The following is a 17,230-nucleotide window of genomic DNA, read 5'->3' on the forward strand; positions in this document are numbered from 1 at the left end:
CGATATATATTCGGGTATAACAATATGATGCACTCAAAAAAAAAAATTACCCCGAGTAATACTCGGGCGTGACATTTTCGAACACCAGTGCTGTGCCCGAGATTATCTCGGGCATGACAGTTAAAAGGTTAACATTCTAAAAGTTGCAACTGCAGTCGCTTGAGGGGAGTCAGGAAGAAGTTGTGGTCTAGAAGATCTGCGATTCGCAAGATGCGAAGTTGTGTCATGAAAAAAATCACCTAGAAGTCCTAGCTATTTCCAATTTAGCCGAATGGAATCGCACATTTTGCGATTCCATTCAGCTGAATAGTATTGCAAATAAGTATAAATAGTATTGCAAATAATAGTAAAATGTACAATTTCTGCAGTAATACTCATTTGCCCGTGCATGATGATTCCGGATTATGGCCAAGTCCATTATTGCCATCCCAAGTATTAGCCTTTGAAAATTATTCCAGATATTATCAAAACCTGGTTTCTAGTATTAGTTTACCAAAAGACAAAAATGGATGTAAATTTTTCTGAGATGTACTTTTGTCGTACTAAACATTGAAAGAGTTAAAAAGGAACGGTTGCTGTGTTCTGTTGAAAAGAATTCTGCTTATTTAACAATTTCAGCAACGTAAAATTGAGTAGTTCTGGATTCATTGGCTGGAACCACTTCATTGAGCACTTAAAACTTCACGAAAAAATTAAAATGCATTTCCGGAAGCTACATCTTTGGTCGGATTTTAGACCGATTTCGAAAGGATAAAACTGTTGATTCGGAATTTCAGAATCTATTAAAAAAAAAAAAAAAAAAAAAAAAAAAAAACTTTTTTTTAATGTATTATAATGTTATGTATCATTGTACACAAATTCATAAGATCATGTTTCACAGTTTCTGAGAAATCCGTGATTTCATGCATGTAAAGATCATTTTACACATGAGCGCAATTTGAAATTTTTAATGGCAAAGTCTCCTTTTAGATGTTAGACTTTAATCTGAAATATTAGGATTGCAATTTTGTTTCCTTCTTTTTTTTTCCTTACCTAATTATGTTTGTATATATATATGTGTGTGTGTGTGTTTATATAATGTGTGTGCGTGTATATTTAATTGAAAAAAATATGACTCACTTTTTTCAAAGTGTTGTATAATGAAATGAAAAGGGATTTCACATTTTCTTTTATAGCTCTTAAAAAGGAAATTGAAGACAGTTCTCTGGAAGATTTAGATGAGAATGGTAATAAAATAGCTTTTTCTGACCTTTTGATAGCAAATAACATATATATGTATATATGATGAAAAATATTCTCTTTCTTACCGCTATATGTTTTCATTAATTTGAAGCTTCTCCCATTACCCTACTTTTCAAACCGCAATTTCTGTTAAATAAACCGAAAATATAAGCAAATGTTTGCAGTTCATCATTATAAATACAATATAGTTATTGTATTTAATACTTCCTATAACTTTATAAAATTCTAGCTAAATTAAATTTATTTGGAAGCTAGATCTGAACTTGAACTGTGATGCGACTATTCGCTAAATGCAACTTGTATGAAGAAGAACACAAAAGAAGGGAAAAAGACACCCTTTTAATTCAACACAAGAGTAATATGAACAGATGCACTCCTGTATGCACACAGATGCATACAGGGCATCGCCAATATTTTTGGCGCAACTCAAAACTGAAAACGTAAAATTAAAACCAATCCTAAGTTTGTAGACATTTTAGGTATTTTTGAAGGTGGAGATCTGGAAAATGAGCAATGCCCTCGCCGGAACTCGAACCTGGACCTCTTGAATAAGCGCCGAGTGTGCTTATCGTTACGCCGCGAAGGCATGCCGGAAGGTGGGAGAAAATAGTTGTGTTGCCCTATGCGTTTTTCCTTCGTGGCCGGTCTAGAAAAGCCATAAGGCGAGTTTGGGCTTGCCAGGAGGGTGGACCGCGCCATACCTACCTACCTACCTTATAAGTTGAATAAATCAGCCGAAGCTGCACAAAGATGTTTAACGCATAGTTGGCACTTGGCTACCACCAAGGTAGAGTAACCGGCAATTAATAAGCACGGTTGTAAAAAAAGCAAGCTTAACTGGCAGAGAAATAACGTGGCCAAAAGGCATAACACGCTCTCAACAGACCCTGAAAACGCTGTAAACACGCTCTGTCTGAAGTAACTCAGACACCAACTTAAACAATAGCTTTCTACCCTATTTTAGTAATGCACGAAACTGAAATCTCATTCTAGCAAGAATGTGTGGGTTAAAAACAAGAGTTTATAGGAAAGGTTGCTCCAAAATAAAATTAACTGTTAGTTAAAATTAAATAAAGCCCTACAACTCAATAAAAAGCTAAAAGTATTAAATAAATTCAAATATATAAGAATGTGTATGTTTTATTAGTTGCTATAACCATTAAAAATGATAAAGCAGCATTTCGAAGAATCGGGATGGCTTTATATTACAAATAATTATATTTCTTTTATTCTTGGCTAGTGATACTTTTACGCATTCACAAAAAAATATTATTATTTTTGTCAATGAGAACTAAAGTGAACAATAAACTAATGACGTGCACTCAATCTTTGATAGCATTATTTTTTTTTTTTTAATTTTGATAAAATGCAGATAAGAGTATGTAAGGATTATGTTAATTTTATTAACAGTTAAATTTTAAGTTCCTTTCCTGTCAAATTCTTAACTTCAACTTACTACTTGCGGCCAGAACGTAGTTTTGGAATTTTTCTGAATACTTAATGAGAAGGAGTGGTATTTACACCGCGAAGTTACTTACAGAGTTAGAGAAAATCAGAGTTTCTGATTTACACGCGTCTGCCTTTTGGCCACTCTCTCTCTCTCAAAGCTGTTATTACACTCGGCCGTACTCAGGCCCTTGATAAGCTTCGTAGTCAAATAAAGTTAAGGGGCCAACTCGAATCTTGATAGCTTCGGCTATATTTCTTTAGTTAATCTTAATTTTAGTTTAATTCTTAGTCTCTTAAGTTCAAGCCCAAGTTTCGGCTTTGATTGTACACTCCAAGATGGAGTTTTGTTAAATCTTATTGGAATAATAAAGCGTTACCCTTCCATCTTGTGGTTTCTTGTCACACGAACTTAAGCGATTATTCGCTAACTAGTTCTTAAGATTCGTCACTTTCTACAGTAACTGAGGGTTACACTAGTGAAAATCTTACAAGTATATTTTCACTTAATAAACAGTTATTTAATTTTCTAAATCTGGAACTCACATAAGTAGATAAAATGCTAAAGATACATTATCAAGAATAATCATATATAATCAAATTATAAATAGATTTTTATTTTGCAAAATTTCACAATCGTTGGTCTTAGACATATACTTCCATTTACAAAAATGTCTCAAACGAGGCAAAGATTCCTGTTTTGGCATTTTTAAATTGTAGAGTCTTACCTTCTTTGGAAACATAGACTACTTGAGACTCAAATCTGAAAGCTAACCGAATTATCGCTATGTTCAATAAGAAGACAGAGAAAACGAGAAGGGTGTAAAATACTCATATAATTTAACAGAATGCACTTCTTGTGCTTACAAAACCAGCCAGCATTTATGGCAAAACTCAGAAGGAATGAATTAAATTTAAAACTAAGCTGAATTGTGATTAAAGTAGCCAAAGGCTGCACAGAAAGAATGCTCGCAAGTTGTCTCTAACCTAATAACGGCGGGACAAGCCAGATGGCAAGAATAATGCAATACCACAGACAGACTGTTAGCAGAAGATTCAGCTACTAACGTGGCCTTCAGCACGCGGAACACTCTGTGATTCGATATCGTTACTGATACTAATTATGAAGTTGCTTATGCAGCATCAGAATGTGAGTGAAACTCCAGGAACGGTCAAGAAAGTCAAGTAAAAGGAGTCAGACTGTTGTCTCCCTTACTGCGTGTGTGCCAATGTCTGCATGTGTGCGAAGACAAAGAGCGACAAAAGTCACGCCGCGCAAGAAAGCAAGTAAACGGTGGCATTCAAAGTCTGGTTACGAAGCTGGAATCTCCATGTATTTAAGTAGCAATTGATCTGATCAAATTATCTTCTGGAATGATTTGGTAACTAAGAAATTCTAAAAATTTTGCAGCAAGTCCAGTTTTGACGATGCTCGATTCTCAAGTCATCGTGGACCAGTTTATTTCTAATCAGGTACTGTGCATTTACAATTCTTCTCAGAATCTTATTCTGTACTACCTGAAGTTTGGGGAAGTCTGCCTTTGAGGCTGACGACCAGACTGCAGATGCGTAGCATAGAATTGGCCATATAATGCGTATGTAGTTGAGAAGATTAATTTCCAGGGAGTACAGAAAGATGGTTGGCGATACCACAGGCTTTTCCTATGACGTGTTTAATACGACAAATCCATGTGTACTTTTGATCAAAAATACCCCATAGATAACTTACATTATCTACACGGTTCACAATTTCTCCGAATAAGTAAAGGTGCTCTTATTCCAACAGTCTAAAACCTTTCTTTAAATACTATCTCATTTTGAATGCATGCGAACTTAAATTTGCATTCTGGCAGGAAAATAAAAAAAGAGAATGACAGAAAAGCTGTTTAGCATAAAATAACTAGTTAAAAAATTAAAAGAGTACTTAACAAATTTTTTAAAAATAATTTTTGCAAAAATTACGAAATCTGACTTTTTATATGCTTTCCTGGAAATTATACTTACATTTAGAAAATATTTATTACAAAATATAAAACGCAAAACGTTTGACTCCCATGCGACGAAAACTTACTGAGATATTTACTTAATGTGCATGAATATATGTGTTTCAAAATTTGCGATAGTTGTCATTTTCAATTTTCATTGAGGGCTCGGTTAATAAACGAATTATTAAATAATAATTCAAATAATAATTTAATAAATGAGTTCGGGTTTGTGATATTCCTCTTAAATGCCGTTCAGTGATACTGTTTTGTGATTTACTATTATCTTTACTCTATAATTTTATTACATTTGGGTATGCAGTAAGAACTTTCTTTCGAATCATGTATAAATTTTCAACCACTAGAAATATGTTTTTGGTGTTCTTATGCAGTTTTATTTCTTTAGAATTATAATCTAATAATTATGCAAAAAAAAAAAAAAAAAAAAAAAATGAAAGTATATGTCTACGACCAATTATAGCGGAAATAAAGGCAGAGTAAAGACTTGGAGATATGGTGTATAATAATACCGTTCGCCGTGGTAATGAGCTTTATTAATCTTTGTATACCGACACAATATTTTAAAGTTGTAAATAATAGTTTATTGTTATCAGAAGAGATTTTACTGAAGAACTCTTTTCTAAATGTCAGTGTCATTGAGTTCTCAAATATAATTATTAATATCTGCCAGTTCAATTTATTTTATCACATTTATATCGTACATTAACTTTGAAGAAATGATTTACTTCCGTATTCTGTAATACTCAGAGTCAAATAAAAATCTGACCGTGAAGCGATTCCAGAACTTGTATTAATGCGTGATGCGCTATTCTATTCTTGTTTATCTCCATTATCCCATTCCTCTCGTTAGCCCAGAAGGGTTATTAGTCTCGAAACGACATTTTGCGTCGACTATAAATTTTCACTATAAAAAGCGTATTACTTTTTAAATTCTTGCCACCAAATATTTTCGCCCTGTATTATATTTAAAGAAATTAAATAATGAAGAATCTGCTTGAATGCATGTGTTACTGTAAAAGCCCCGAAGTCTGGTAAATCCTAGGTTTTACCGGTAAAACTTCGCTTTTACCAAAGTGGCTTGGTAAAAGTCCGAAGTATGCTTTATTAATGATTATATTTCGGCCTTTTACCAAGCTTTTGCGGTAAAACCTAGGAATTACCGACGCCTTCCGGTAGAAGCCCGAAACAAAGGATTTTGTTTCTGGCACGCTACCTTTTAAAATCGGAGTTTTGATTTTAAAAAAAAAAAAAAAAATCTGAAATATTTCAGATTTTAAATTACGTCCAAAGGGGCGTTTTTTAACATTTTGTGTGTTACTTTTCTTTATTAAATATCATGTTCCTCACACTTAAACCATAAGATCCAGTGCAACAGCAATATCGCAAAATAGTTTTAAAACGAGCATATCTTTAGAATTTCCGATACAGAGACTCACGCGCTGGAGATAAAAATGTTTTTTCTGCACAACGTTGCCATTGCTCGCTTTGAAATCCTTGAGTTTGTTAATCAAAAATTCAATTCGTCAAAGTTTTAAAAAATAGGAAATCGATCATAAAACAAATTCCAAATTTCAAATTTGGTCTTCCACATGCTCATATTCGTTGGAGGATTACGTTATTCAAAATTCGATGACTCTATGTACCTTATTTTATGACAATGTGAGAAATATACATACATTTACGCAGATTTTCATTATTTAATTTCTTCAAATATAATGCAGGACTCTAACATTTTATGGCAACAGTTTGAAAAGTGAACCGACATTTATAGGAGTCCGACGCAAAATGCCAAAACGAAAGCAATAGTCCTTCGGGACTCAAGTCCCTTTGGACTAAAAAAAAAGTAGGCAGTCTAATTAGGCCTAGAGGAGAACACAAGTAAAATTTTGTGAAGATAGCACTTATCGTTTTAATTCTGTGGGTGTGCCCAAAGTGGCACACTGATTGGATAGAGCTTTTAAAAGAGTGCTGGAACGAGCATTGTTGTCAATGAATCGACCGGATGAGATGCAGAGAAACAAAAAATAGAGACTCTCCAGTCGTCCTAGATTATCGTTGAGCCCGCTCTGTGCATACCTAGGGTTCGCCGTTTGATTTTAGGCAAGATTTCAAGGTAAAAATTTAAAAATAATATAGAATAAGGAGGTTAGCATGCAGTCAAAAAAACAACATAGAAATTTCTTTTCAAGCAATTCCTTTTATACCCTAAAAAAAATCTGGAAGATTTCTTTGAAAAATGAGGGTCTTAAAAGAACTAAACATGGCTAAAATATATGGACTGGTTTGTGTTGAGCTGCCATCTACTATAAATAAAGAAGGTTCAGAGTAAACCATAAATCCTTTTTCATTCAATTTTTCTGTGCGTACGGAAGGAAATTTTTAGGTGTGTTCAGACCGGACACACGGTGCCGCAAAAGGTTAAACCGACTTTGAATAATAACCCTGCGTACGTACATTCCGTCGCAACACTTTTCTGTTCCCGCCCTTCCGTATTTGCGCCATTTGTAGTCTAGTTTCGAGCGAATTCAAACAAGTGTAAGCGGCTACGATCTAAAATAGAAATAGTTTGCTTCCATTTCAAAATATTTTGCGTTTTTTATTTTCTTGAAAGAAAGTGAGTAATGTTATACAGAAAACGTTTTTAAGGCATTTTGTCTGAATCTAAAAAATAAGCATGATAACAGCTTTTATATAACAAATGAGAAATACACTTCTTTAATAAATGAAGCGAAAGAAGCAAAATGTGTGAAGGAAAAACAGTTCATTACAGAAGGTTGAAGCGCTATGATATTTTAAATATTGGAGGAGAGGACAAACTTATAACACCACTATCTGCAGAAAAAGGAAAAATCCTTTATTATGTTACAATTGATGTTACACTTCATACACGACGCTCATATCGCAGTTGGCCATGGTGGAAGAACCCGTATATAATTAAGCAACTGTATTGCAAGTACAAGAATGTAACAGTAGAATCTATCGTCACGTATTTGAGACAATGTAAACCATGTCAGAAAAACAAAAAACTGTGAAAAAGGGGATGGCAATCAAACCAATTCTGAATAGCGAAATAAATTTTCGATGCCAAGTTGACCTAACAGATATGCAGTCCAATGCTAATTGTGATATGAAATTCATTTTAGTGTATCGAAATCATCTTACAAAATTAGACCCACTCCGAAATTACACAGTAAAAGAGCTGAAGTAGCATACCGCCTTCTTGATATTTTCACAACTTCTCCGTTCCGATAACGGGACGGAATTTTGCAACCAAATCATAAATAGTTTATGTGAAACGTGGAATGATATAAAAATAGTTCACAGTAAGCCGAGACACAGTCTATCGCAAGGTTCTGTCGAACGAAACAGCCAAGACGTTGAGAACATTTTGGCAACATGAATGGAAACAGATAAGACAGATAAATGTTCGGAAGGACTAAAATTTGTTCAAGCAGTGCAGCAGAAAGCATAAATTAATTACTAGGGGATCAAATATTCACCTTACGAAGCTATGCTTGGTTGTCCTATGAAGTTGGGACTTCCTAACTCAGTTTTGCCACGTAATTTGATTAGTAACATAGCCACTCAAGACTTCGAAAAAAATTATAAACATAAACTTCAAAACAACAAAAAATAAATTAAAAAAAAAAAAAAATCTGAAATGTTTCAGATTTTAAATTACGTCCAAAGGGGCGTTTTTTAACATTTTGTGTGTTACCTTTCTTTATTAAATATCATGTTCCTCGCACTTAAACCATAAAATCCAGTGCAACAGCAATATCGCAAAATAGTTTTAAAACGAGCATATCTTTAGAATTTCCGATACAGAGACTCACGCGCTGGAGATAAAAATGCTTTTTCTGCACAACGTTGCCATTGCTCGCTTTGAAATCCTTGAGTTTGTTAATCAAAAATTCAATTCGTCAAAGTTTTAAAAAATAGGAAATCGATCATAAAACAAATTTCAAATTTCAAATTTGGTCTTCCACGTGCTCATATTCGTTGGAAGATTACGTTATTCAAAATTCGATGACTCTATGTACCGTTGTTTTATCACAATACGAGAAATATACATACATTTATGCAGATTTTTCATTATTTAATTTCTTCAAATATAATGCAGGACTCTAACATTTTGTGGCAACAGTTTGAAAAGTGAACCGACATTTATGAGTCCGACGCAAAATGCCAAAACGAAACTAATAGTCCTTCGGGATTCAAATCCCTTTGGACTAATAAAATTTAAAAAATAATCTTAAAGCTTTCAGATTTTACATTACGCCTAAAGGGTCGTTTCTTTAACGTTTTGTGTGCTACCATTTTTTTATTAAATATATTCTTTGATCTTAAACCTTAAAATCCAGTTCAACAGCAATATCGCAAAATAAATTTAAAATGAGCAAAGCTTTAGAATTTTCGATAAACACTCTCGCGGGCTGAAGATATAAGTTTTTTTTTTTTTTTTTTTTTTTTTTTTTTTGTTTTGTTTTTAGTCCAAAGGGATTTCAGTCCCGAAGGACTATTGCTTTCGTTTTGGCATTTTGCGTCGGACTCATAAACGTCGGTTAACTTTTCAAACTGTTGCCACAAAATGTTAGAGTCCTGCATTATATTTGAAGAAATTAAATAATGAAAAATCTGCATAAATGTTTGTCTATTTCTCGCATTGTGATAAAACAATGGTACATAGAGCCATCGAATTTTGAATGACGAAATCCTACTGCGAATATGGGCATCTGAAATCCCAAATTTGGAGTTTGTTTTATTATAGATTTTATATTTTGTAAAACTTTAGCGAATTTTTGATTTACAAACTCAATGCTTTAAAAGAGAGAAATGGCAACGTTATATACAAAAAAAAAAAAAAAAAAAAAAAAAAAAAAAAAACTTTTATCTCCAGCTCGCGAGACTGTGTATATCAAAAATTCTAAACATATGCTTAATTTAACATTATTTTGCAATATTGCTCTTGAACTGAATTTTATGGTTTAAGTGCAAAGAACATGATATTTAATAAATAAAGGTAACACTCAAAACGTTAAAAAAACGCCCCTTTGGACGTAATTTAAAATCTGAAAAATTTCAGATTTTTTTTTTTTTTTTTCTTTCAAAGAGGCTTTGTCCCTGAAGGACTATTGTTTTCGTTTTGCGATTTTGCGTTAGTTCACTATAAATGTCCGTTTCACTTTTCAAACCGTTGCCACCAAATGTTAGAATCCTGCATTATATTTGAAGAAATTAAATAATTAAAAATCTGCATAAATGTATGTATATTTCTCGCATTGTGATAAAATAACGATACATAGAGCCATCGAATTTTGAATGACGTAATCCTACTGCGAATATGGGCATGTGGAAGCCCAAATTTGGAAATAATTTTATTATCGATTTCATATTTTGTAAAACTTTAAGGAATTTTTGATTAACAATTTCAAGGATTTCAAAGCGAGTAATGGCAACGTTGTGTAGAAAAGAACATTTTTATCTCCAGGGAGCCAGATTCTGTATCGGAAATTCTAAAGATAAAGATATGCTCAATTTAAAACTATTTTGCGATATTGCTCTTGAACTGAATTTTATGGTTTAAGTGCGAAGAACGTGATATTTAATAAATAAGGGTAAGAGACAAAAAGTTTAAAAGAACGCCCCTTTGGACGTTCTTTAAAATCTGAATTTTTTTTTTGGGGGGGGCGTATCAGTGTTGCCATTGCTCGCTTTGAGTTGTTAATCAAAAATTCGTTAAAGTGTTACAAAATACGAAATCGATTATAAAATAATTCCAAATCCTGGCTTCCAGATGACCATATTCGATAGAAGATTAAGTTATTCAAAATTTGATGGCTCTAGGTACCGTTGTTTTATCCCTAGTGCGAGAAACATACATGTATTTATGGAGATACTTCATTATTTAACTTCTTTAAATATAACACAGGGCGATATATTTATTTGGTGGCAACAATCTGAAAAGTGAACCGACATTTATAGTGAACCAACGCAAAATGCCGAAACGAAATTAATAGTCCTTCAGGGAAAATTGTCCTTTTGAACTAAAAATATAAAAATCTGAAAGCTTTCAGATTTTACGTTACGCCCAAATGGGCATTTTTTAATGTTTTATGTGTTACCTTCATTTATTACATATCATGTTCTTCGCACTAAATCCATAAAATTCATTTCAATAGCAATATCGCAAAATAATTTTTAAATGAGCATATCATTAGAATTTCCCATACACAGTTTGGAGATAATTTTTTTTTTTTTTTAAATCTCCAGCTCCTTTTTTTACCTCTATTTTTATCTTATAATAAAACAAATTCCAAATTTGGGCTTCCAGATGCTCATATTCGGGTGGAAACGTACGTTATTCAAACTTTCATGGCTGTAGGTGCCATTGTTTTATCACTATACGAGAAACATATAAACATTTATGCAAATTCTTCATTATTTAATTTCTTTAAATATAATACAAGGCTCTGATATTTGGTGGGAACAGTTTTAAAAGTGAACCGACATTTAAAGTGAATCAACGCAATGCCAAAACGAAATTAATAGTCCTTATGGGCAAATTGCCGCTGTGGACTAGTAATGAATGCATGGTTGATACACAAGATGAAGGCATTTAGAATCCCAAGATAATAATAATAATACCTGTGAAAAAAAATCATGCATAATGATGGAAGTAGATACTGAAGCTCAAATAGGAAATAAAGAACCAGATATATGCTCTGACACCACGGCTGTGATTATCAACAAAGTTCAAAATGTGAAAGTCTTTGGAGAGACAGCTAAGGAAGAACTTGAGAAGCAGGCAAAGAATGTGAAGATTGAGTCTACTAAAAACTCTCCGAAAAATACTCTCAGACAAAATGTTAAAATAAATGTGCCTGATATTGATAGATTAAAAAAATGGATCCAAAATCAGTAATAGGCTTTATTACAGGTATTAAAGATGATGAGTTTTATGTTCTTGGTGCTACGCTTGGTAAATTAAAATCGTTGTTAGTTCAGATTTTTCCCATGGGATCTTATTTGTGAAATGGCATAAATATTGCATTTTTTTATTTTTATTCTTGTAACTGTTTGAAAAATAATTGTAAGATAGCTCCGTGGACATAATCTTAAATCACACCTTATTTTGACCGCTTTTAAAATTTATATTATCAATTAAAAATTGAAGTGTGTTATAACCTTTTTGGGACACACTGTATACCATACATTTGGGAATGAAAAAAACCTATCGTAAGCAATCCCTCGTTTGGGCTTTTACTGAGAGACGTTGGTAACTCCCAGGTTTTACAGTAAAGACTTGGTAAAAGGCCGAAATGGAATCATATTTAAGCATAATTCGGACTTTTAATTAAGCCACATATATTTAAGCATCATTCGAACTTTTAACCACCAAAATATTTAATAAATAAAGGTAACACATGAAACGTGTTTAGATAATTGGTTTCCAAAGGGGTCCGTGGTGGTCAAGTGATTGACTAGAGCTCGATAGCCGATTATGCAATGCCGACTGATAGGCGTAATCATGATCCCATTGATTATAATAGAATATTAATTACCTTATCAAACGAAAGAAAACCATATCCGGAAAGAATATTAATTATATTAATGAATAATTATTTATTGAAGTAAGTATAAAAAGTAATTACACAAATATAAACAATCCCTCGATAGTTTGGATAAGAAGATACTTCCAGCTATATATTGATTATCTTTGATTTTCATTTTAAACCCAACTTGTTTATGTCACATTGAATCGAAAAGAATTAAATTATTTTGATAACTTAATGCGTCTATCCGTCATTAAAAAAGATTGCATTTTCTCAGACGATGTATCGTTATACGCAAACCACTTATAAAATTTTAAAGACGATTTTAATGTGGTAATGAAGATTTGAATGCGTCAGTATGGCTCATAGAACCTCTGAAACGCGACGTATCTGATCATGATATTATGATGCAAGAAGGAGGAGATTCAAACATAAGCTTTATTTAATAGTGTTACAAATTTGGTATTTAAAAAGCTAATGTTAGTTCAATTATAAATTAAATGGTTTTATTTCTCGCGCAGTGCAGCGCGTGACGAATATTAAAAGAAAGCTAAGCCGGAAAATTTAAAATACAAGAGCGCGTGCAATAAATAAATAAATATCTCTTTTTGATTTCGAGAAAGTACTGGAAAATTCTAGCGCGTGATTTTAAAAGCTTATAAAAGGAGGAAAACATCTCAGTTTGTAGTAGTTGCTTAGTCTGTTGTTGTTTAGAAAACTACTGTTGTTGATTGTAGCGAATTCGCTGATTAGCGTTCTTTAGCTGTTTTGAATTACGTTCTATTGGATATTTGAGTAGTTAAAAGATAACTACTGTGAGATATTGTAATACTGCATGATAATTTGAGAAAATTTAAGCATTTTTGTTGTGATAATAATAAATTTTTGTTCATTTTTCATCGGACTTGTGCATTCATTTCGTAACGAACCCGTACGCACGCAACAATTTTTGGTGGCAGCGGTGGGATTTGAATGCCAATAACAAGAGCGATGGAAGAGCAATTAAGGCAGTTAATATCAGCCTTTGCCTCATTTAAAGAAGAAATTAAAGAGGAAATGAAATTGGGCCAGGAATCCGTTAAAGAAGAAATGAAATTGGGCCAGGAATCCGTTAAGGACGAAATGAAAGCCGTTCAAGCTGGTCAACAAGAAATGAAAAGAGAAATTACTTGCATAATAGAAAATAAATTTGAAGCTATGGAAGGCAGGATTCACGCAGTTGAAAATAAAGTTGGACATATTGAAGAAAAAGTTTCTTCCGTAAAAGATCATATTGAAGAAAGAGTTTCTTCGGTGAAAGAAGAAATAGAAGAAAGAGTTTCTTCTGTAAAAGAACATATAGAAAGGAAAGTTTCTGCTGTGGAGGAACGAATTGAAGGAAGAGTTTGTGCCGTCCAACACCAAATCGAACAACAAATTGATGATAGGGTTTCTGCAGTAGCCAAAGAAGTGGATATTTTAAAGAAATTCGTAGCGACGGCAGGGAATAATAGTGATGGTTTTAAATTCTTACCGATGCCTGCTCGTCCATCTCTGAAGCTATCCACATATGATGGGAAGACATCCTGGCAAGTGTATAAAACACAATTTTCTATAGTTGCGGATGCGAATGGATGGAATTCCCAAGCGAAGGCCTATCATCTCGCCGCTTCTTTAAGAGCCGACGCAGCGGATATCCTTCAGACTCTTCCCGAAAACAAAAGGTTAGATTTCGAAGCTCTGTCCGGCGCCTTGGAGCTGCGCTTTGGGGAGAAGTGTTTAAAAGACTACAGCAGGCTCCAATTAAAATCTCGTCAACAGAAGCCTACCGAAACACTTCAGGAGCTCGCCACGGATGTTGAAAGGCTGTCCCACCTCGGCTTTTCGGAGTGCCCGACAGAAACAAGAGAAATCCTGTCGCTGCAATATTTCATCGACGGCATCCGGGATCCTGAAATACAGAAAGCTCTTCGAATGGCAGATGTAAAGGACATAAAAAGCGCTCTGTTGTACGCCATGAAGTTCGAGGCAGCCCAGCAAGCAACTAATAGAGATCGCTACCCAGTTAGAGCTGTGCGAGTCCATGAGCCAGTGGATCAACTGATGGCTCGTTTAGATGATTTATCCAGACAAGTCGATGCTTTGATATGGAGTAGCAGTGACAACAAAGTGGCTGTAAGATGTTGGAGATGTGGTTCTGAAGGTCACCTACGACGGCATTGCAGAACACCCCAGGGCACGGATAATGAAACGAATGAGTTGCCTGCTGTAGTCTTTTAAACACTTCTCCCCAAAGCGCAGCTCCAAGGCGCCGGACAGAGCTTCGAAATCTAACCTTTTGTTTTCGGGAAGAGTCTGAAGGATATCCGCTGCGTCGGCTCTTAAAGAAGCGGCGAGATGACAGGCCTTCGCTTGGGAATCCCATCCATTCGCATCCGCAACTATAGAAAATTGTGTTTTATACACTTGCCAGGATGTCTTCCCATCATATGTGGATAGCTTCAGAGATGGACGAGCAGGCATCGGTAAGAATTTAAAACCATCACTATTATTCCCTGCCGTCGCTACGAATTTCTTTAAAATATCCACTTCTTTGGCTACTGCAGAAACCCTATCATCAATTTGTTGTTCGATTTGGTGTTGGACGGCATAAACTCTTCCTTCAATTCGTTCCTCCACAGCAGAAACTTTCCCTTCTATATGTTCTTTTACAGAAGAAACTCTTTCTTCTATTTCTTCTTTCACCGAAGAAACTCTTTCTTCAATATGATAAGACCAGTGAATGCTTTAAGACGGAATAGTGGTGAAACAAAACCGACCCAAAAGTGCTGGAATTGCGGTGTTGAAGGCCACCTACGAAGGAACTGCAGAACTCCCCAGAGCACGGAAAATAAGGCATACGATTTAAACAGACAATTAAATGCCACGGGAAGGAAAAGGACTGACAAGAAACCAAAGTGCTGGAACTGTGGAGCTGAAGGCCACGTACGAAAGAATTGCAGAACACCCCAGGGTACGAAAATTGAGACAATTTCTGAGCAACGACGCAGGAAACAAATTAATGACCATATCAAGGAACGGAGGTTGCCAGATAATGAAAAACCCTGTTTTAAAGCGCTTAAGATCTCTATAGTGAGTGGCAACAATAACGGACTGTCCATGAATGGGAATATCGATGGAGTTCCTTGCAATATGATCATTGACACAGGAGCTAATGTTACCATCATTAGGAAAGATTTAGCTGAACAGTTTAAAGATAAACTTATTTGGACGCCATCCTGTGTTACCCTTCAGACTGCGTCTGGTGAAAAGATCGACATAGCTGGGAAGTTAAACGTGAAAATCACATTTGGAAGTGCCGCCTACCATCACACGGCATATGTGGCGGATATTACAGATCCATGCATACTCGGATTGGACTTTTTAAGGAAATACAATTTTTCCTTAGACTTGAAAAACAACAAACTGCTTTCAGGATCTGAAGACACTACTATCCATCCTAAGAAGGGATCCTCACCTGGAAATGCCGACGCTTTGTCCGAAAGAACCAGCTCGAGAAACAGCCGAAATCATGCTAGGGTCGAAAAGAAACACCAGACTACCAGCTATTCTCCATCTCAGATGCTCTTCAGTCGAGACCTTCGTCTGCCTTGTGACCGCCTGTTTCATCGCCGTACGGATGCGCCTTCATCGCCTGAGGAACACATCCAAGATGTCAAGGCCCGTTTTGAAGTGATGCACCGTTCCGCACGAAAGCGAGTGAGCTTGGCGACGGAGAAAGTGAAGACCAGATACAACGCGAGAGCTACTTGACATAGATTCAACAAAAGAGACAAGGTGTGGTTGTGGAACCCAATTCAACGAAAAGGACTGAGTCCTAAATTACAGTCACCTTCGGATGGTCCATATACAGTCCTGAAGAGACTGAATGACGTCATGATCCGTAAGTGTTCGAACTCTAAACCTAAAGTCGTTCATTACGACATGTTAGCTCACTACAATGGCCATAGTACATAATGTAAATAATTGTAAATAGTATAAGACCATGGTCCATTTTGTTTTTAAATGTGTATTTGATTTGTATTTGATAGCATTTGATTTGTTTTATGTATTGCATTTATTGTTCATGTTGTTTATTATTGTAATGTAATGCTTATTAATGCATTTATGCCACAGTTGTAAGTTTAGCTTCCTGTCCAGAGATTGTACTGCCCGGGACGTGCAGTCCTTGGGAAGGGGGCAGTGTTACGAATTTGGTATTTAAAAAGCTAATGTTAGTTCAATTATAAATTAAATGGTTTTATTTCTCGCGCAGTGCAGCGCGTGACGAATATTAAAAGAAAGCTAAGCCGGAAAATTTAAAATACAAGAGCGCGTGCATTCAATAAATAAATATCTCTTTTTGATTTCGAGAAAGTACTGGAAAATTCTAGCGCGTGATTTTAAAAGCTTATAAAAGGAGGAAAACATCTCAGTTTGTAGTAGTTGCTTAGTTTGTTGTTGTTTAGAAAACTACTGTTGTTGATTGTAGCGAATTCGCGGATTAGCGTTCTTTAGCTGTTTTGAATTACGTTCTATTGGATATTTGAGTAGTTAAAAGATAACTACTGTGAGATATTGTAATACTGCATGATAATTTGAGAAAATTTAAGCATTTTTGTTGTGATAATAATAAATTTTTGTTCATTTTTCATCGGACTTGTGCATTCATTTCGTAACGAACCCGTACGCACGCAACAATATACATAAGAGCGCTAGATTCTGGAATATAAAAGTAATCCGATAAAAATATGCCAAAATAAAAGCTGTTACCGAACCAACATTATTGACTTTTTCCTTTGTAACTTTGTTAAACTTCACAAAGATGATAAAGTTCTCCAGAATTAAAATAGGGGTTCCAGCTTTATGCTGAAAATCTTTAAGGACAGATGGCAAAATGCATCATTGATTGTTGAAAGAGATACTATTTCTCCTGATTTAATCCTGTGCTACTTAGTTCGAAGC

The 17,230-nt window shown here is 34.7% G+C and overlaps 1 protein-coding gene across 2 annotated transcripts in view; it reads left to right on the forward strand.

The window, feature by feature from the left end:
- Positions 1–17,230, forward strand: part of LOC118196114 (uncharacterized) — an 88,906-nt gene that overhangs the window by 54,479 nt on the left and 17,197 nt on the right. For both annotated transcript variants that reach the window (XM_035367518.2, XM_035367519.2), the window contains one exon: positions 1,176–1,226. In XM_035367518.2, coding sequence (XP_035223409.2) covers positions 1,176–1,226 — 51 coding nt within the window. The remainder of the gene's footprint in view (positions 1–1,175; positions 1,227–17,230) is intronic.

Source organism: Stegodyphus dumicola, chromosome 3 (genome assembly GCF_044657685.1).
Source record: "Stegodyphus dumicola isolate Sdum_Otavi_A_Nest chromosome 3, ASM4465768v1".
In the NCBI taxonomy this organism is placed as follows: Eukaryota; Metazoa; Arthropoda; class Arachnida; order Araneae; family Eresidae; genus Stegodyphus; species Stegodyphus dumicola.